Source organism: Gymnoscopelus microlampas (genome assembly GCF_963454915.1).
Source record: "Gymnoscopelus microlampas genome assembly, chromosome: 5".
Lineage (NCBI taxonomy): Eukaryota > Metazoa > Chordata > Actinopteri > Myctophiformes > Myctophidae > Gymnoscopelus > Gymnoscopelus microlampas.
In genome coordinates this window covers 46,948,387-46,968,878 of record NC_139942.1, presented here as the reverse complement: position 1 = coordinate 46,968,878, position 20,492 = coordinate 46,948,387, and the positions used below count along the sequence as shown (strand labels likewise).

General features: G+C 41.7%; 1 protein-coding gene across 2 annotated transcripts in view; it reads left to right on the top strand.

The window, feature by feature from the left end:
- piezo2b (piezo-type mechanosensitive ion channel component 2b) overlaps positions 1–20,492 on the top strand; it is a 143,310-nt gene that overhangs the window by 102,402 nt on the left and 20,416 nt on the right. Inside the window, exons 30-42 of one of the 2 annotated variants that reach the window (XM_084057136.1) lie at positions 395–549; positions 1,022–1,084; positions 4,927–5,030; positions 7,565–7,685; positions 9,623–9,697; positions 11,946–12,112; positions 12,895–13,088; positions 13,995–14,168; positions 15,060–15,665; positions 15,952–16,210; positions 16,972–17,151; positions 18,128–18,352; positions 19,449–19,548. In XM_084057136.1, coding sequence (XP_083913262.1) covers positions 395–549; positions 1,022–1,084; positions 4,927–5,030; positions 7,565–7,685; positions 9,623–9,697; positions 11,946–12,112; positions 12,895–13,088; positions 13,995–14,168; positions 15,060–15,665; positions 15,952–16,210; positions 16,972–17,151; positions 18,128–18,352; positions 19,449–19,548 — 2,423 coding nt within the window. Of the gene's footprint in view, positions 1–394; positions 550–1,015; positions 1,085–4,926; positions 5,031–7,564; positions 7,686–9,622; positions 9,698–11,945; positions 12,113–12,894; positions 13,089–13,994; positions 14,169–15,059; positions 15,666–15,951; positions 16,211–16,971; positions 17,152–18,127; positions 18,353–19,448; positions 19,549–20,492 lie in introns of both variants that reach the window. The other variant, XM_084057135.1, reaches the window with a different exon arrangement.

The following is a 20,492-nucleotide window of genomic DNA, read 5'->3' as shown; positions in this document are numbered from 1 at the left end:
AAAATTCAACAATAAGAGCTTGTAGATCTGCAAAAAAAAAAAATCGTGAAAATGTTTGCAAATCTTTGAGTCTTTTTTTTTTAAAGCGAACATTTGTCAAATATTTTGTTCCAGGGACATCCAGGAGCAAAGATTTGAGTTAAAAACGTTGTTTAAAAAAATATATGTATTCAAAGATTTGCACAAAATTATCAAGATTTTTCAAAAATAGCAGATCTACAAGCTCGTAGCACGGCACTCGGTGCCGCGCTGTGAGCTTGCAGATCTGCTATTTTTGAATCGCCAAAGTATAAAATAATGGATATAGCTCTAATCTAAAAATGACACAGATGCGTTCCCGGATTGAATGGGTTAATTCTGAGCCCATCCCTCCTCCTCTCTCTGATCAAATCAGGATGGACCGCATTAAGATGCGTCAGGAGAAGTTTAAGAGGGGCAAGGAGAAGATGTTGAGTTTGGTGCAGTCCATGGACGGAGGAGGAGGAGAGGGCCCCGGACTCGGGGAGACCCCCCCCGTCCAGCCGGTTGAAGAGGAAGAGGAGGATGACGGTACAGTATATGACAAAGGGCAGATAACGATGATAATATAAGCTGAATAAAATAACCCTAGTAATGTGTAGCGATGCATTATATCGTCTCTGTCGGGTGGCAAACCTCATATGTCCAAAACTGGACACTTTTTAGGATTCAAATTCAAAAGCATCAACAGTAGCAGATCGGCAAGCTCAAAACGCGACGCTTCGCGCTGCGTTTCGAGCTGCGTTTCGAGCTTGCAGATCTGCTACTATTGATGCTTTTTTGTGACGCTGTAGTATGATCAAGTAGGGCGTTAATTTAAGAAAAAAAACACAAAAGTTAGAATATGGAGATAAGAGGTTTCTGCCCGACCGCAACGATATTTTGTTATATTTAATCTAAACGTTAAAAGAAAATAGTTATATTTTTTGCCTTTGAAGTACACACAAGGATGTATTCATCAAATGTTCTACTACTGATCTATTTGTGTAAATTTTAGGAGCAGAGCGAACGAAAGCCAAGACCAAAAAAAAGCAGTGGTGGAGGCCGTGGGTCGACCATGCTTCCAGTAGGTTGACCCATCAACCCCTTTTATACTTCCTCCATTCTGATTGGCCCTTGTGTCCTTGACCAGAACTCAGAGGATTCCCATACTGCCCCCCCCACTGGGCTCAGAAGGAACTAAAAAGCCTCCCTCTCTTCTGTCCAGATCTTTTTAGTCCTTTTCTGTGTCTATTTAAGGACCCTCATTACCTGGCAATTCAGTAACTGTACTGTAACACAATGTGTAGAGAGAGACACTTCCATAACCACTTACTGTAAACTAGGGATGCAAATTATTGATTAATTAATTCATTGATAGTTGATAACCTTATCTATCGATTCATTGATAAGCAGCGTTTTTTAGGACCAAAAGGAAAATTCTTGTGAGAGCAGAAACATAATTGCCCTGATGTATATAACATTAACGAGCATCAACGAGCATCAGCTGGACACAGACACGCACACCTCCCCTCTGCAGGGCTCTATGGAGTCTGTCTCATTTCTCTCCAAAAGCCCTTGAATATGATGGAATATGATTAACACATTCCACGCCAGAGTTTAATATCATAATGTACTCACCAGTGCCAGCGATTTATTTATGTTTTTTTCACGTCGCCACAGACCTCGCTAAATACCTTATGATCGCGCGTTAAACTGTTTGTAGACACACAGGGTAGCTGTGTGAGTGGCCCAGAGAAGACCGTTTCAATCGGCGACATTCCATTTTGCAGTAGTCGCGGTTTCTGTTAAACAGCGTTCAGCGAGGAGAAAAACAACTCAGAGATAATGGCGGATTAGGGGAAGCGAAAATCTCCGGATACGGATATTTCCATATCCGGGTGTGCTACAATGAAATGTGTCACTGAGAAAAAAAAGAGAAAAAAAAGACCACTTCGCGTAGAACTACGCGACTGGCACGCTGCGCAATTATTTAGGTTTGCGTAGAATTGGCACGCAATGTGTTAAGGATTACTGTGATTATGGTAAGCTCACAATTGATATCACACACACCATACCTGTAAAAAAAAAATACATTTAATCGATTAAATTCTTAACGGCAATGAATTGATTATAGATTAATTGTTAACATCCCTACTGTAAACCCTATATACTTCGTTAACCCGGGGTCCGCCAGAGGTCTGTATACTTGGCCCCTTTGCTTTTCTCCCCCTTTGAGACGCGTTGTGAGCTTATAGATCGACTATTTTTTGTGAATATTTGCCTATTTTTGCCTATTATAGGGTGCTATAGTATAGGGGATTGATTTGAACAGTTTGCAAAAAGTGCAGAGGTACAGTTATATAATAATGCTAAAAGGTTAACACAAGAAGCCCTGAGGGCTTGTCTCCATTGTGGTGCTAGGGTTCATTATGATTAAAGCCAATGGACAGTGTTGGTATATCGGTACTAAGGGTTGCCTTAAATAGATGGCTCACAAATTAAAAAGAAAATGACTAAAAGCTGGACGTTTGTAACAGTGGTTCTTCGGAAACACGTGCTTACATGTGAATCAGCCTCTCCGTCATCACCTGGCCTCCCCCCCGATGAGCCCACAGTAGGGAATCTCTCTTGTTGTTGAGCAACTATTTTGCTGCAAAGACATGAGGTCCCCTTCCCCCTTTCTGTCAAGGAAATGTTGTAATAAGTTTTGTACGAGAGGGTGAAGGGATTCATTCATTCTTTGCTCATAGACATGCTCACCCCGACAGGTCGTAGCCAAGGAGAAAGACGCTGCTATCAAATTTACCGTGTGTAAAATGAACAGTCATAGTTCTATTAACAACATTTGTTGGGTATTTAAAAAAAGAAAGAAACGATTGCAGCAATTCTCTGAGGTATAACCTGTTTGGTTTGCAAGTCATGTCTTTGATATTACTGCACTCTCATGTGGCATTCTTTGGAATAGTTTCCCCACTTCCTCCATTTTTCCATTCCTCTTGTGATTTGACCATCTCATCTTCATGACCCCCGTCCCCAGCATCCCCCCGTCCCCCCTTCTTCTGTTCAAGGACATAAGCCAGCCTCCTCTTATCTCATTGCATTCTTCTGATGCTGATTGTCAAATCTAGACCATAATGAACAACATGCTCTGTGAACTATAGCGTTTACACACTGTGCTCCTGGACTGTAAAACATGACTGTCCTTGATGCATAACCAGTGTTAATTTTGACAGCAAATTTTGATTTAGTTTTTGTCTTGTCTTGTACTGTCTTTTTAATAAAATTCCATTTAGTTTCAGTCATATTTTAGTAATTTGAAATGTTTTAGTTTTAGTCTAGTGACTGAATATCATAAGATATATTGACTAAATATCATACGGTTTTAGTCGACTAAATCTACAGTTGATTTAGTCAGCTAAAATGTATTTTGGCTTGTAGATCGGCTATTTTCGGAGCGTGACATCTGCATACATACAACCAAACATAAAATGACTTATCATTTAGTTCTACAGGATCTCTTCTCCACTAGTCCTTAACATTTTAATCTAGTTTTTATGTGTTGATGAAATTGTCAATATATTTAGTCATAGTTTTAGTCACCATTGCTTAGTTTTTATTTAGTTTTCGTCAGTGAAAAAAGTAGGTTCATAAGTAGGATTGTTGTCAGTTATGCTGTCTTTTCCCATTGTGTCCTCTAACATTTTCTCTTTTCCTCAACATTTTAACAGTGTTGTCTATTTACGTGTGTAGATGGATGAGTGCAAAAGTGTGGATGAATACAAGTTGTCGATTGAAATATTTGTTTCATGCAATGTGTGGTAACACTATAGGCATTACTTATAAGGCATTATAACACTCATTATAAATGTTTATAATCATATATGGCAACTTACAACAAGGTCTATGGTGTATTACAAGTGCTGGTCATAATGCATTATAAGCTCATTGGAACAGCACATTATAACTACCATAACTTAGTCAGCTATAAATTGTCTTTGTTATAAGTTGTTATGCATAATTAAGAAATATTTATAACGAGTGTTATGAAGCCTTTATAAGTGCATTGTAATGCATTATAGACCTGAAATACAGTCTTACGCAATGGGTATAGCACATTTAATAAAATACTTGGAAGTGCTGAGATAAAGTAATAAAAGTTAAAGTGTTGCTGAGTGTAATAAGTGTGGATGAGTGTGTTAAGTGTGATGAGTGTGTTAAGTGTGATGAGTGTGTTGACGGTGATGAGTGTGTTAACCCATTAAGACCTGAGGCCGATTCTACAAAAATATCAGTAGTTCTCAAACCTTTTCATGTCAAGGACCCCCAAAATGATATGTATTTGGTCGCGGACCCCCATCTTTTCATTGATTGAAATTTTTATTAGGCAAAAAGAATGTAAAACATTGCAGTTACATTTATGTTACTTTTGTCTAAAAGGTCTGTCCAAAAAAGTCCTTGCGGACTTGTTTCCGTTGAGGTCCTTGGTATTCATTTCATAGACCATTGAAAATATTTAGTTCCAGGAACCCCCAGAAGCAAAGATTTGAGTTACAAATGTTCGCTTTAAAAATATATATATTCAAAGATTTGCAAAAAAAAAACATGATTTTTCAAAAATAACAGATCTACAAGCTCTGAATAGCCAAAGTATAAAATAATGGTTAAAGTGGTTACAATCTAAAATTACAGATCCTTTCCCGGTCTTAATGGATTAAGATAAGTGTGATGAGTGTAAGTTAAGTGTGATGAGTGCGTTAAGTGTGTTAAGTGTGACAGGTGTCTATTTCTAAAACAACTTTCCAGGAAGGGAGCCTCCCTTCCTTGAGCTCTGATTTTACAAAAGAAAATATGAATAGTTGAGTGACTTATTAGCCGTCAAGTTTTGACTGCATGGCGTATAACCATCCTTTACTCTCTGCCCCTCAGTGGTTAGAAGTGGAGATTATTACTTGTTTGAAACCGACAGTGAGGAAGAGGAGGAGGAGGAGGAGAGTAAAGACGAGGAGCCACCAAAGAAATCAGCGTTCCAGGTTAGAATGGGCTCACCTCTCTCTCTCTCTCTCTCTGTCTCTGTTTCAGGGTGGAGTCGCTCTTAAGCTCGGTTCTTAATTTAATCGTTGTTCTATTCTTACATGTCATTGTATAACTGTCTTTTACTGTGTTATTTTACTGTATAATTATCTTGACTCCGTCGTCGCTGTTGCTCTGATCAATTTCCTCTGGGGATCAATTAATTATCTAACTAATCGACTAACACTCTGACCCACTTTTGTTGATCAAATCTGTCTACTAACCCTCTGCCGACTTGTCCCTTTCTCTCTAGCGTGCTATTGGAACATTTGCCTCTGCAGTATTGGCTTTGCCCAAGGCTATCATTAAGCTACCCAGAACTATCCTGCAGTATGTAGTGAAGGCAGGCAAGGTATTTAACCAGCAACTTGTACTAGGTCATACCCCGGTGTGTGATACTGCTGAAAATAGCTGATCTGCAAGCCCACGACGCGTCATCACGTGCTTGCAGATCGGCTAGTTTGCCCCACGCATGACACTGTCGTACGACAAAGTATAAATCAAGCTCGACAATCCAAGGCATGCTTTGTGTCTTTGTGGATATTCGCCAGCAAGATAGAAGGCTAATGTTGTGTGATTTGTTTGGTGCCTTTTCATCGCATGTTCCTTGTTCCATTTTGGCTTACAGTGACTGTGCATAACTGTATAATATCTTCAACACAACATTCTGAATCATAACATGCTATTTGGTGGGTGTGGTTATCCACACGGGCCATAACCATACCGTCAGAGCGTGCTTTTTTAGCAGCAAGGGTGGTCCCACTGGGATTCAAACCAACAACCCCAGCAGTGTTTACCGCCCTGCATTCACCACAGAGCTAACAGTACAGTTCCCTTTTTAAATCAGTAGATTTTAAAGCTGCAATCCATATGTTTTCATGTCCTACTCATGCACTACTGTAGTCATATTGTATTAACACATCTACCACAGGGGTTCTCAAACTTTTCATGTCAAGGAGTCCCAAATTGACACATATTAGCCCGCAACCCCCATGGTATTCTTATCTCAGGGACCTAAATCTACAATGTAAAATTACGAGTGTTTTAACTCTGACAGTGTACAAATAACAGGTCCTTTCGGTTCCATTTGAACATTCTCAGAGTTACAGACCCATAAGGGTCCATTTGGTTCCTAACTATCAATCATTTGGCTCGGGACCCTCTGGAACCCCTTTAAGGACCCCACTTTGAGAACCACTGCTCTACCATACAGATTGGTTTAAAATAACATTTTATTTGATACTGACATTTCAACTATTTATTCATTGTCTTCTGGGAGAAACGAGAAATGCTTGTCTACAAAAATGACAAATTAAAGGATTTTTAAAAATTAAGTAACGCATTGCAGCTTTAATATGGAATGGAAATGGAGTCTGTGGGTATGTTGTTGTTTGACTGGAAGCTGACTGATCATAGTTTTTAGTTTTTGTTGCATGTACTGGAGGTTTTTTTCAAAGGTCTGTAGAATGTATTTTGTCTGTTTTGGTTTCAAATAATGTCTCTTGAAATGCATGCTGTATGAATGTTTGAAAGATTCCTCTATTCTCCAAGATCCACATGCTCTCTCTTTTTTTTTCTTCAGAAACATATAATCAACCAGCAACATACAGTACAGCTAGCCACATACACACACACATATAATACATAAAGACAATAAAATACAGAGACAAAAACAAAAAAATAACGACCACAGAAAATATCCTCAACCACCTACCCCATCAAACATAAAAAACAAACAAGTCTTTTGTCTGTCGTGGCATGTGATTGTGGTTGCTATTGCCTCTCAAGAGGCCGTTCCTGACGTTTAACAGATGAAACTTAGCATTTGGTAGTTAATGTAATTATATCCTGTGTTCCTGTTCGACAAACCCCCGAGAGCGGGAGGCCGGGGGTTCAATCCCAGGCCCGCTTGGGCAGAGTCATACTAAAGACTATAAAATGGTCCACGATGTCTCCCTGCTTGGCACTCAGCATCAAGGGTTGGATTGAGGGTAAGTCCCTGCGACATGCTAGCATCATGTCCAGGGGGTGTACTTGTACATCAAGGTGCCTCGGGCTACGGAAACAGGAGAAAGACTCCTCACCTATGGGCCACAAATGGCTCAGGAACCGTTGGTTTCGAAAGCTTCTTTCTTCTCAACTATTAATACTTAATAAGCTGTGAACATCTCTGAGCTGGCCGATCAACGGAGTTCCTTATACTGTGCTAGCTTTGCCGTGACTAAAATAGGACTCCAGGACAATTAGCAACAATTAGTAATTATGCTGATCAGTGGAGCAAAAAAATAAACCTATTAGAATAAATATGTTTTAGCATTCTTTTCTGCTCAAAGATCTCTATTCATTTCATGTACAGGTAGGTGTTCAGCGGTATGTAATTGTTGTGTTTACTCGGTGTTGCACGATTTGCCTCATTGAAATCATTTTCTTTCTCCACCGTGGTTTCTTTCATGACTGAACGTTTTAGAACCGTTAACCTCTCTCTCTACCGTAGTTCCTGTACCAGGCCTGGATCACAGACCCCAAAACAGCCATGAAGGAGCGAGGCAAAGGAAAACGCAAGTTCTGGAAGAAGTACACCAAGGGAGTCAGACACCGGAAGAGCAAGAGAGACAGTAAGTAGGTTCTGATGATATACAGAATATATTGTTGCTGTCGGGTAGTAATCTCTTATGTCCATATTTAAACTTTTTGTGTTTTTTCGTAAATCTATGCCCTACTTGATCATACTACAGCGTCACACAAAAGCAATCAAAGTAGCAGATCCGCAAGTTTTGAGCTTAAGTACTACTTTTGCTATTTTTTAATTTGAATGCTGAAGGAAAAGTAACTGTTTTGGACATAATGGTTTCCACCCGACAGAGACCATATATACAAATGCAATCTCAAAGATAAAGGTGGTGTAAGTGATAATCTTTGGTCAAAATAAAACTCATTAGGATAGTAATGTTATTGTAATCATTGCTATGGTGTTTTTTCAGTAACAGGAATCCCCCCGCCTAGAGCTCAATATCACTACAGTACCTTTTAAATCAAGGGTTCCCAAACTTTTCAGTGCCACGACCCCCCAAAATAATCATATTCGACCCCCCACCCTGACAAGCACTTGGAATTGTAGGCATTACAACGCCTCGCACTGTTGTGAGTTGTGAGTTAGTTAGTTTTTATTTCGGTCATAATTCTTTTTTAGCGGTGCCAGCCGCTCTACTCTTGACTATGTCCGTCCGTTATGTCCGTCTGAGCCCGGATGTCCGTTTGAGCACGGGCTTTAAACAGCTATAACTCCAGTTCGCAGCATGCCAGCAAGTCCAAATTTGGTATGTGGACTTACACCACCAATTGGGACGAGCATTGATTGCTGAAGCCCCGCCCCGCCCTATTATAGCGCCACCAGGAGGCCACTGGCTTTAAACAGCGCTTTACACAGCTATAACTCCAGTTCGCAGCATGCCAGCAAGTCCCAATTTGGTATGTGGACTTAGACCACCAATAGGGACGAGCATTGATTGCTGAAGCCCCGCCCCGCCCTATTATAGCGCCACCAGGAGGCCACTGGCTTTAAACAGCTATAACTCCAGCTTGCAGCATATGCCACCAAGTCCAACTAATACCACCAATAGGGACCAACTGTAATTACATAAGCCCCGCCCCCTCTGTCTTCCCATTGGCTGGGCTTTAAACAGCCAGAACTCCAGTTCACAGCATGCTACTGAGTACAAATTTGGTACGTGGACTCAGACCACCAATAGGGACAAACTGAAATGTAGTAAGCCCCGCCCCCTCTGTCTTCCTATTGGCTGGGCTTTAAACAGCCATAAGTCCACTTTGCAGCATGCTACCAAATACACATTTACCACGTGAACTTAGACCACCAATAGGGACAAGCTGCAATTGCTGAAGCCCCGCCCCCTCTGTATTGTCATTGGCTGGGCTACAAACAGCCATAACTCCAGTTTGCAGCATGCCACCAAGTCCAAATTTGGTATGTGGACTTACACCACCAATAGGGACGAGCATTAATTGCTGAAGCCCCGCCCCGCCCTATTATAGCGCCACCAGGAGGCCACTCATCAAAGGCACCGCTTCCTTCACACAGGGTGGGATTTTTTTTAAACAAAACAGTTGAATATACATTGCAACTTAGTCAACATGATGACTATTTGGCCGAAAAGGTATGGGCTGAAGCCGAAGCTTATTTTGCCCACCTTAATACCAAAGGGTGGTGAGCTTCAAGGGGGTGAGCACCCCTTGAAGTTGTAGAACGCCTATTTTCACAATATTTTCCTCTTTCTTAAGTAATATTTGATATTAAAAAGGTCTTAAAAGTCATTCAATTGTAACTTTAGAAATGATCATATACCCTCTATACACTTATACTGTATGTGTTTGTTTGTTTACTGTTGAGTGAGAAAACAATGTTGCACATTAAGCTAATCATCTGGGGACCCCCCCAAAATAATTTGGGGACCCCACTGGGGGTCCCGACACCCAGTTTGAGAAGCACTGCTTTAAAGGGTGTATTACATGTTGTTTTGTTGTTGTGTGTCTACAGGTCATGTGACCATTGAGATAGGTGAGCTGTCTGACGGTCAGGAAGCAGAGGACGCCAAGGCCCCTGAACCACCAGGTTGGTGACATCATAATAACCATGGCAACAAGTGATGCCACATTTATACTCCGCCGTACAACTGCGTAAACCAACAGTTTAAGCCAATGGTTCTCAAAGTAGGGTCCTTGAGGGGGGTTCCATGGGGTCCCCAGTCAACTGATTGATAGCCAGGAACCAAATGGACCCTTATGGGTCTGTAAGGGTCCATTTGGTTACATTTGTACTCTCTCAGAGTTAGATTATCTGGCAAACTGGTCTCAATTGGTTGGATGTTATCACATTTAGACGCTCCGGGTCCCTTATATCACTTCCCTGAGTCATTATTAGACTTGGATCATGACCAGCAGATACACCTTTGACAGACATTATCCAAACTAGAAAATGTGCTCCTCGGAGCACAGGTCTCCGCCAGATTAATCCTGTCTTACCTCACTTCAAAAGATATAAATGATCTTTTGAAGTGACACACCTATTTATAGGTCTCTATTTCATCATGCGTCTCGCTAGCCAATCAAAGCACACCCTTTCAACATATTGTCACGTGTCACGTGAAGCTTGACCAATGTTAGCTTGGTGGACACACGGAAGGACGGGAACGAAAACATAGTCTCCTGGCGGAGACAATAATAGCCCATTGTATGGTCATCATCAGCTGCCCAGACCAACTGTCTGGCCACCCTCTCCATAGAGGGACAGATGTCCTATAGCGTCGCTGTCGGGCATAAACCCCTCATCTCCATATTTTAACTTTTCGTGTTTTTTCGTAAATTAATGCCCTACTTGATCATAAGTAGTAGATAATTTGAATCCTGAAATGTAACAGTTTTGGACGTATGAGTTTTCCACCCGACAGAGACGATTTCCTACGTCTGTACTGTACATATTGTCTTCCATGCATTATGTCCTCGTCAACTGTGCCAAAGGCCAGTGGTCACCCAGGCTAACCCACCCGAAGGGAAATAAACACAATAGACTATTCTATACAGTCTGCAGCACATCCCCTATCTGCACGTAGAAGTCTTGAGAGCTCATACATCAAAACCCTGTAATCATTGTCCCTGCATGGGGCTTAACCCATTCAATCCCAGAACGCATACCGTTTCATCTTAGATTTGAGCTATAACCATTATTCTATACTTCGAGCTATTCAAAAGTAGCTCAGAGTGCCGCGCTACGAGATTGTAGATCTGCTATTTTTGAAAAATCTTGAACATTTGTGCAAATCTTTGAATACATATATTTTTTGAAACAACATGTTTAACTCAAATCTAAGCGTTTTGGGGGGTCCCTGGAACAACATATTTTGATGGGGGTCGGCGGCCAAATACGTATACTTTTGGGGGGTCCTTGACATGAAAAAGTTTGAGAACCACTGATATAGCAACATACGTTTTTTTCAGAAAACTGTTAGGATTTAGAAGACATTTTGTAAAGATTTGCAAGCATTTTCACGATTTTTCATAAATAGCAGATCTAGATCATAGAAATCTTAAAATGACACAGATGCGTTCCCGGTCTTAATGGATTAATGCCAGTACCACAACCCTGTTATCTATTCAAATCTATTATTACTACGTTATAATATTTATTGATTATGCATAACAAGATTATAAGGCACTTATCATTAGATAAGTCAAAACTTTAAGGGGGTTGAAATTGATTGTATCATCCATGTCAATCCACCCTGATGCTGGCTGTACAAACTGTGTTTTTAGTTTTTGTGAGGCTGTCTTTTTAGAAAATGACTGAAATGTCTGTTTCAGGATAATGGTTGTTGATCACGTGATGATGATATCTCCATGTTTTAACTTTTTGCGTTTTTCCCAATTGATCATACTACAGCGTCACACAAAAGTATTCGCGACGTGCTTTGAGCTTGTAGCAAATTTTTGAATTTGAATCCTGGAAATGTACAGTTTTGGACTTACAGTATGAGATTTCTCACCCGACAGAGACGATATGCAAAGTGAATACATGAATACGCTCTGCCTCCACAGGAATGAGAGTGTTATGGGACTTTTAAAAACATGCTTAAAGGAGTAGTTCACCCCCCAAAAATGTTTTGTTTTTGTCGCATTCCTAAGCCAATAGTTTGATATCCGGCTGCGTTTCTGGTAAGAGACTCATAAGGGTCTCTTATGAGTCTCCTACCAGAAACGCAGCCGTTCTTTTCTCTTTCTGTGGACTGCGCCAGGCCAGTGTAATAATACAGTGTAAAATACAGAACATATGAACCTATGGTTTTACATTCCCTCCCCAAACAAAGACAACATAATCAAGAGGGTCTTCAACATCGTCAAGTTCACCTGGGTGCTGTGCCAGACCACGGTGGAGAGCTTCACCAACTGGATGAATGAACTGTGCAGAGAACACAACGACATCTCCACCGTCCTGCGCATCGAGCGTTGCATGCTCACCCGAGAGGTCAAAAAGGTAAATGGACTGCATTTATCTATCCCAGTAGTATCTTTTTCAGCCCAAGGACCCCCATAGCTGAGAGAGAGATGAAGCAGGGACCCCACTACATATTGTAATCGTTTTGCAGATGAAACTTTTTCATAGATTTCATAGATGGTTGTATTCATTTAGTTCAGATAGTTAACCTTTTAAACCCTCAATATTTAGTCAACTTGACCGTTGGCTCTGTACTTGGTCTGCTCTTTTTTTTTCCCCTCTACACCAAATCTCAGAAAATAGCCGATCTACAATCTTGTAGATCTGCTATTTTCGGCTAATGTTCCCCACCACACAAAGATTTGGCAGACCCCCTGAAGTAACTCTGACTATTCTGATGTATTCTATGCTGCGATCTACCCCCTGATCCACTACAGCTCTACCTCCTCTACTTGTCTAGTGGTTCCCAAACTGAGGGTCCCCAAATAATTTTGGGGGGTCCCCCAGTTGATTGGCTTAATGTGCAACATTGTTTTCTCACTCAACAGTAAACAAAGAAACATACAGTATAAGTGTATACTGGGTATCTGCGATTCTGCACATTTTAAAGGACTACTTCACCCATTTTCAACCTATCTTCATAAAATTGGTCCTCACTAATGCTCATGATAATATGTTGTTTTTGTCTTCTCGGTCTGTGTCTCAGAGGAGGGCTGTGTGTATTAAACAAACGTGTTTAATATTTAATAGACTCATCAGGGTGGGGGTTGTAAAGTGTTAAACCTGCTTTGGGGGACTGTGTGTGTGTGTGTGTTTCCCAGGGTAATGTTCCAAACAGGGAGAGCATCCATGTGTACTACCAGAAGGCCATGAGACTCAACATGTCCAGACAGTCCAGTCTAGACCCGTTCAGCGAGGACGAGTCCTGCTCCGGTTCTCACAGGGTCCGGAGGCGGAGAGGAGACTACCGCATGGAGAGCCAGGACTCCATGGCATCCAGGGACAGCATGTCCAGGTACTACCGTATCATTTATTTATGTGACCGTGAAAGCGTAATTTATGCGCTTATTTATGACGATGGACTTTTCGTCGTAACGATGGTGTCACACAGCAAAAATAACCTCCTTTAGATCTGCTATTGTTGTGATTTTAGAACATGTTGGAAAGGTTTTGCTTATAATAACATGGCCAAATGGAAGTTTGAGTTTGCTGTTTAGCAGTAACATTTTAAGGCAATATCAAGAAGTTGTATTAGTTTGATGTTTATGCTAAATCCCACACCAACATGACATGCTGTAGCACTATGGTATTTGTTTCATGGCTGCATGTGTGATGAAGTCTTTCACGCCATTAAACTAGCCACAAACATGTAACACCCCTCCCCATCGCCTAACACATGCAGTAGTGGTTCTCAAAGTGTGGTCGGGGCACGCCCAGGGGGTCCTTAAGGGCGTTCCAGGGGGAACAGCTTAACCACTTTAACCTTTTTTTTAATGCTTTGGCTATTCGAAAACAGCCGACCTACAAGCTTGCGGTGTGAGCTTGTGGATCGGCTATTTTCAAAACATTTGGAAGAATCTGGAAAAGGTTTGGAATAAAAAAAATCTTAATTGGAATAATTAGGAAAATAATTACCAAACACCAAACTCCAAACTTCTCTTATGGTGGTCCCTGGCACGAAATCTATTCAGATTCCGTGGCCAAATACAAATCAATTTGGGGGACCATTTTTTGAGAACCACTGACATAGACCAAACATTTTCATCATAAATAGTTTTCACGCCATGTCTGGCGAGGGTTCCATTCCATGTCCATCTCACTGCGAGATGGACATATGTCACTCAACCTCATGGCGACTGGCGAGGGCTCCATGCTGTTCTCATGTGTGACCAAACCATCCCACCATCTGTCCATCTCTCAGTGCCTGCACTGAGGCCACCATGCTGTTCTCTCGTCAGTCCACCCTGGACGACCTCGACGGGATGCCCGAGTGCATCCCCAAAACCAGCGAGCGCGCCCGCCCCAAGCTGCGCAAGATGTACGGCCTGGACGTGTCCAACTCCTCCGCTGACAGTGGCAGCGACCTCCTGTCCAGGTGCAGAGCCTCCTCTTCCTCTTCCTCCTCTTCTTCTTCCTCCTCCTCCTCATTATCACCTCCATTACCCTGCCCTCATCCATTTTCACCTCATCGATGAATATGCGATGTATAGACAGGGCTGTCCCATCATAGGAAGGTGATTCATCATTAATCGGTCGGTTAGGGAGGAATCGTTAGGTTGATTATATATGCAGTTTTCTCTCGTAATCTTTAGATATAATAACCCTTTAATTCTAGTCTATGACTGTCAATAGGCAGTAGCTTAAAATGTTCCGTTCTCAACCTCATCGACCTGAACATTCAGGTCTCTGCATGAACGTGTGCAGCCAAAATGATTACAGGGTTGTTGACTAATCGATTAGTCAACAAATTCCTGCGACTTTTAGTCAACCATGAATTCCTTTAGATGAGGACAGCCCTGCATGTATGTACGTACGATAGATAGCATTGTATCTCCACTATGGTCACACACACGACACGATTGACGACATTATTAGCATCCACTGTGGGGGCCAGTTGTCACCCGAGGTTCCTCGTTAAAAGCTTTTATTATCTACAGTAAGTCATCAGTGGAGCAACGACATCCTTTGCCCTTATTGTTTCGGTGTGTGTTTTGCCTTTTTCTAAACTGGTGTTGAATGTGAAGAGTGGTATTTATTGTAATGTGTTCTTTTGGTCATCACTAAGGTCAAAAATGTTTCTTTGTCAAAATGTTAGCCAGAAGAACTTCCAACAATGACAGCAGAACGGTATCGCTCTCAAAAGCTTCTTTATAGAATGACTATGTAAAGATTTTCCTTTACGTCAAAAGATGTTGCGATTTTTGAATTGAGAAGTAAACTTGCATTGACTCTGTCTCTCCCTTTCATATGTTGGTGTCTCTTGCAGCGAGGCCACACAGTGCTTCACACTCTTCTCCAGACAAGGAACCGCAGACACTATAGAGGAAGTGGAGGACGAACACGACCAAGGGGAGGACAAGGACAAGCAGCAGAGGACAGAGGGGACACTGGGGGCGGAGGGAGGAGGCATCTGGGGAGACACAGAACCCGGGGAAGAGGAGGGGCCAGGGGAGCGAGAGGAGGCGCGGTCGCACCGCGACGGAGAGGGAGATCCCTGGGAGGGAGCAGAGGAGACGGAGGAGTCCGCCCTCTCGGGACAGGACAAGGACCACTACACCACGGAGAGCGAGGAGGACGGTGGCGGCGGCGCCATGCAGCGGCAGTACATGCAGACGGAGGACGGGGGACGAGCGGGACTGCTCTACACCCCCGACACGGACGCTTCCAAAGCCTCGGACAGCGGCGCTGTCGAGGTGCCGCCCAGCTACAGCAAGGCGGTGAGCTTCGACCACCTGGTGAGCACGGACGACAGCGACATGGACAGGAGGAGGCTGATGGCGTTGTCCCCGAGCAGCCGCTCTGACAGCAGGTCAGACATCCTGCTGCCGTCCATGACCACCGATCTGACCGCCGGCGAACTGCTGCTCAACAAGTAAGTGTGTGTGTGGTGTGGTGTTATACCGGCCTGATCTGATCCCAACCCGCTGCTTATAGAGAAAAATCTGGCGGCCTCGGAACGGTCGCCACCAGGTATTTCCTAAACAGACAGACGAAAGCAGGATAGCTGAAACGTTTTTCCTTTATTGTAAAGACATCTCAACTCACTCTTGTCACTCTGAGTGCGACCCGTCACTTATTTAAATGACACTGATGTAATGACAAATGAAAATCACTCACTCCCCACATCTATTATTACCCCCCGCCCTACTACCATCAAGGATGTTCTATGACGAGGAACTGGATCAGTCAGACAAGTTCTACGGCGGCCAGCCCCTGATTCTGCAGCTGGGCTACGCTCTCTACAACATCCTGGTGGCTCACTCCGAGTTCGTGTGCTACCTGGTCATCATCATCAACAACATGGTGTCGGCGTCCGGCATCACCCTGGTCCTGCCCATCACCATCTTCCTGTGGGCCATGCTGTCTGTCCCCCGGCCCAGCAAGCGCTTCTGGATGACTGCCATCGTCTACACCGAGGTACTGGGTGACAGTGATAGAGCTGTACTACGCACTCATTATACACAGCCGCTAAACAACAGCCTCAGCATGCTGTAGAAAAAGGGTTCCCAAACTTTTCCAATACCAAGGACCCCCCGAATAGCCATAGCCTCTGTTTTGGGGAGTGCGGACCCCCTATTCTTAATTTCTCTTCAGGGATTAATAAAGTATTTCTATATCTGTATATATATATTGTATTCTATTGTGAAATGGCTCAAAAAAACTAACAAACAAACAAACAAACCAAAAAAATTAAAATAGCTGACCCTTACCCATTGCAAAATGGCTTAAAAAGAGAAAATTAAAATAGTGAAAATAGCCGATCTACAAGCTCACATTGTGTCACAATGCAATACGTTGCAAACTTGTACATTGACAATTTTTTTTAACGTTTGACAATAATGACATGCCTGAAATAGGGACACCAGGTTATAAGTCGTCTCTGTCGGGTGGGAACCTCATTATGTCCAAAACTGTGACTTTCCAGGACGCAAATTCCAAAAGTGTCAAAAGTAGCAGATCTACAAGCTCAAAACACGCCGCTTCGCGCCACGTTTCGAGCTTGTGGATCTTCTGCTTTTGATGCTTTTGTATGAAGCTGTAGTATGATCAAGTATGGCATTAATTTACGCGTTTCTAGCCCGACAACAGCAAAGTGGTTAAACTGGCACATAATGTTAAGAATTGAATTTGAATCATGTGCCCCGCCTCGTTGACACAAGGAACTTGTCCCCCTCCAGGTCACCATTGTCATCAAATACCTCTTCCAGTTTGGCTTCTTCCCCTTCAACCAGAACAAGCTTGACAAGAACAAGCCCTACCACCCTCCCAACATCATCGGGGTGGAGAAGAAGGATGGATACGTCCACTACGATCTCATCCAACTGCTGGCTCTGTTCTTCCACAGATCCATCCTCAAGGTGCTTACAATTCACACATTCTCTTATACTTTGTCATTATGACAACTAACTAACCAAAAGTGTAACCGGAACAGCGGGCGCCTGGTATTTCTAGGCACCTTTTTTTATTTATTTATTTTTATAAATGAGGGGCCAAATACGTATAACATTTTTTTTCTTAGCAAAGGTCGTTTGGATCGGGATTCGAACACGCAACATGCTGTCAGCCTAGGTGCCCGGACCGCCAGGCCAGCGGTCCGGGCCAGATCTGCTATTTTGAAAAGATTTATATTAATTGCATGCATATGATAACTTCATTAACTTGTGAAAGGGGACTTGCTGCATAATGAGTACTTTTACTTTTGGTACTTTAAAGGTAGGGTAAGTGATATTTTTGGGTTAAAACAAAACGTATTTTGTTAAAAGGTTAAAGCACTATATTCTGATAGTAATCATTGCCATAGAGTGTTTGTTCAGTAACAGGAGTCTCCATGTCTCTCCAGCTCTTTAATAAACAGAAAATACATTTTCCGGTAGGTGTCAAAATCTCAGTCAATCAGGAGAAAGTACCCATTTTTAAGCTTCATTTTATAGTGTTCCAGTTCCAATTTTGCCTGCTCATTTCTTAGTGTCATCACTTCCAATTTCACTTGTTTAATCTATATCCTGATTGAGTTTTCTATCCTGATTGGATAAAATTGGAAATGAAACCGAAACTGAAACGAAAATGCATTTTCTGTTTTATAAAGAGCTGGAGAGACAAGGAGACTCCTTTTACTGAACAAACACTCTATAGCAATGAGTACTATCAGAATATAGAGCTATTTAACACTTATTTTAACATAAGAAAATCACTTACCCTACCTTTAAGTATGTTTTGATGCCAATACTTTTGTAAATTTTGATTACCAGATTTTCACTTGTAATCATCATCACAGTATTGATACTTTTACCCCAAGTAAAACAAATTGAGTACTTTTTCCAACACTGCCCCCAGTGCCACGGCCTGTGGGACGAAGACAGACCTAGAGAGAGGAAAGCACCCCTGCATCGCGACGAGTCTGAGGACGACTTAGGAGTTGGGGAGGAGAAGGAGAAGGAGGAGTCCGTCCCCTCCGTGATCCGAGGAGGCGAGAGGAGGGGCTCCACTCAGACACTGAAGTCCATCACCATGGGGACGTCCATGACCGTGGGGACGTCCATGGACTCGGGACACGTCCAGGTCAGTGTTCATTTCCACGACCAAAACTGTGACGAAAAATATTTGTCGACTACCTTCTTTCACTGACGAAGACTCAATAACAACGAAATAAAAAACTACACTATGATGACTAAAACTATGCAATTTGACTGAAATGTTAGTGAGGGACTAGTGGAGAAGAGATCCAGTAGAACTAAAAGACAAGTCATTTTATGTTTGGTTGCGCTCGGGTGTCGTGCTCCGAAAAATAGAAAATCTACCATCTTGTAGATCAGTGGTTCTCAAACTTTTTCATGTCAAGAACCCCCAAATGGACACTTATTAGCCCGCGGACCCCCATTTGAAAAGATACATTTTAAGGACCCCCAGTAGGGTTGTCCGATATTGGCTTTTTTACCGATAACCGATATACCGATATTGTCAAACTCTTAATTACCGATACCGATATCAACCGATACCGATATATGCGGGGATTATTGTGATTAGGGTAAGCTCAAATTTCATATCACACACACCATACAGTAAGAACTACTGTAAATTATTTAAAAAAAAATAAAAAAAAAATATATATATTTTTTTTTTCAAAAACCGATACCGATATTTTACGATATTGATTTTTATGCTAATATCGGCCGATAATATCGGGAGGCCGATAATATCGAACATCCCTAACCCCCAGTTTTACATGGCATTTCTATCTCTGGGACCCCAATTCATGTTGTAAAATCAATGTTAAATTAACTCTGAGAGTTACAGACCCAAAAGGGTCCATTTGGTTCCTATCCATCATTTAACTGGGGACCCCCTGGAACCCCCTCAAGTACCCTTGGGGGTCCCCGGACCCCAGTTTGAGAACCAATGTTGTAGATCGTCTATTTTCGGCACACAGCTAAGTATAAATCAGACATTGCGACGTCATCACGGCCCGCCAAAATAGATTTTAGTCGACTAAATCAACTGTAGATTTAGTTGACTAAAATCTCTAAAATGATATTTAGTCAACTGAAACTACACAAAAACCAAAACATTGCAGAGGACTAAAATATGACTAAAACTAAATTGAACTTTATTCAAAAAGACTGTGACTAAAATTAAATCAAAATTAACACTGGTCCAGGTGCATCACTCCACCCAACAACAGACCTACCAGCGCCGCAAGAGCTCCATCAGCGGGGGGTCCCACATCTCCCGGAGGTCTTCTGCTCGCTCTAAAAGAGGTAAATGTTATGAACAAAATTAGACACACTGTGTTTGTATGGCTCTTTTACAAACACAACAACACGGTGCTTCCACAGACATTAAAAGACCCACTTCCCCCAACATTATGTTTTTTGTTTCTTTAATAATGTCTTTTTGAAACGTAATCGTGAAAGTCCTGGTAGTTTCTTGCACTCGGCATATCTCCCAAAGCATTAATTCAGAGTTTTACAACTAAAGTCTGGTTTTAACCCATTAAGACCGGGAACGCATCTGTGTCATTTTAAGATTTCTTTGGCTATTAAAAAATAGCCGATGTACAAGCTCATAGCGCGGCGCCGAGTGCCACACTACGAGCATGTAGATCTGCTATTCTTTTTTTAATCGTGGAAATCTTTGAATATATATATATATATATATATTTTTTTTTTTATATTTTTATTACGGGAAATTGGTTACAGTACATGGTTGTAAGTACATACATACAGTTGTATTCCCCGTTTTTTTTTTTTTTCCCCGTTTATCTCTGTGTATATGGAAAAAAATAAAAAATAAAAATAAAACAAAATACAATAATAATAGTAGTAATAGAGCATTTGCAAGGTTTACATTTTAGAATGTCAATAACATTGTTGAGGTACAGTAAAACAGAACAGGTAATTAATACAGTAATAGGAAAAATAAAATGATATTGATATTAATAATAAAGTATGAGTAATACAGCTATACAGAAAAAAAAAATGAAGAGAAAAAAAAAATAGAAAAAATAATGATAATAAAGAAAAAAAAAAGAAAAAAAAGAAAGAAGAAGAAAAGAAAAAGAGGAAAAAAAAGAAGATAAGGTATGAGGGGGTGGGAGAGGAGGAGGGGGGGGGGGGTTCAGTCAGAAGGTAGTGTCTGTAAGGAATTGAAATAATTAATAAAGGGGTTCCACTTATGGGTAAATTTAGCAGGGGTGCCCTTA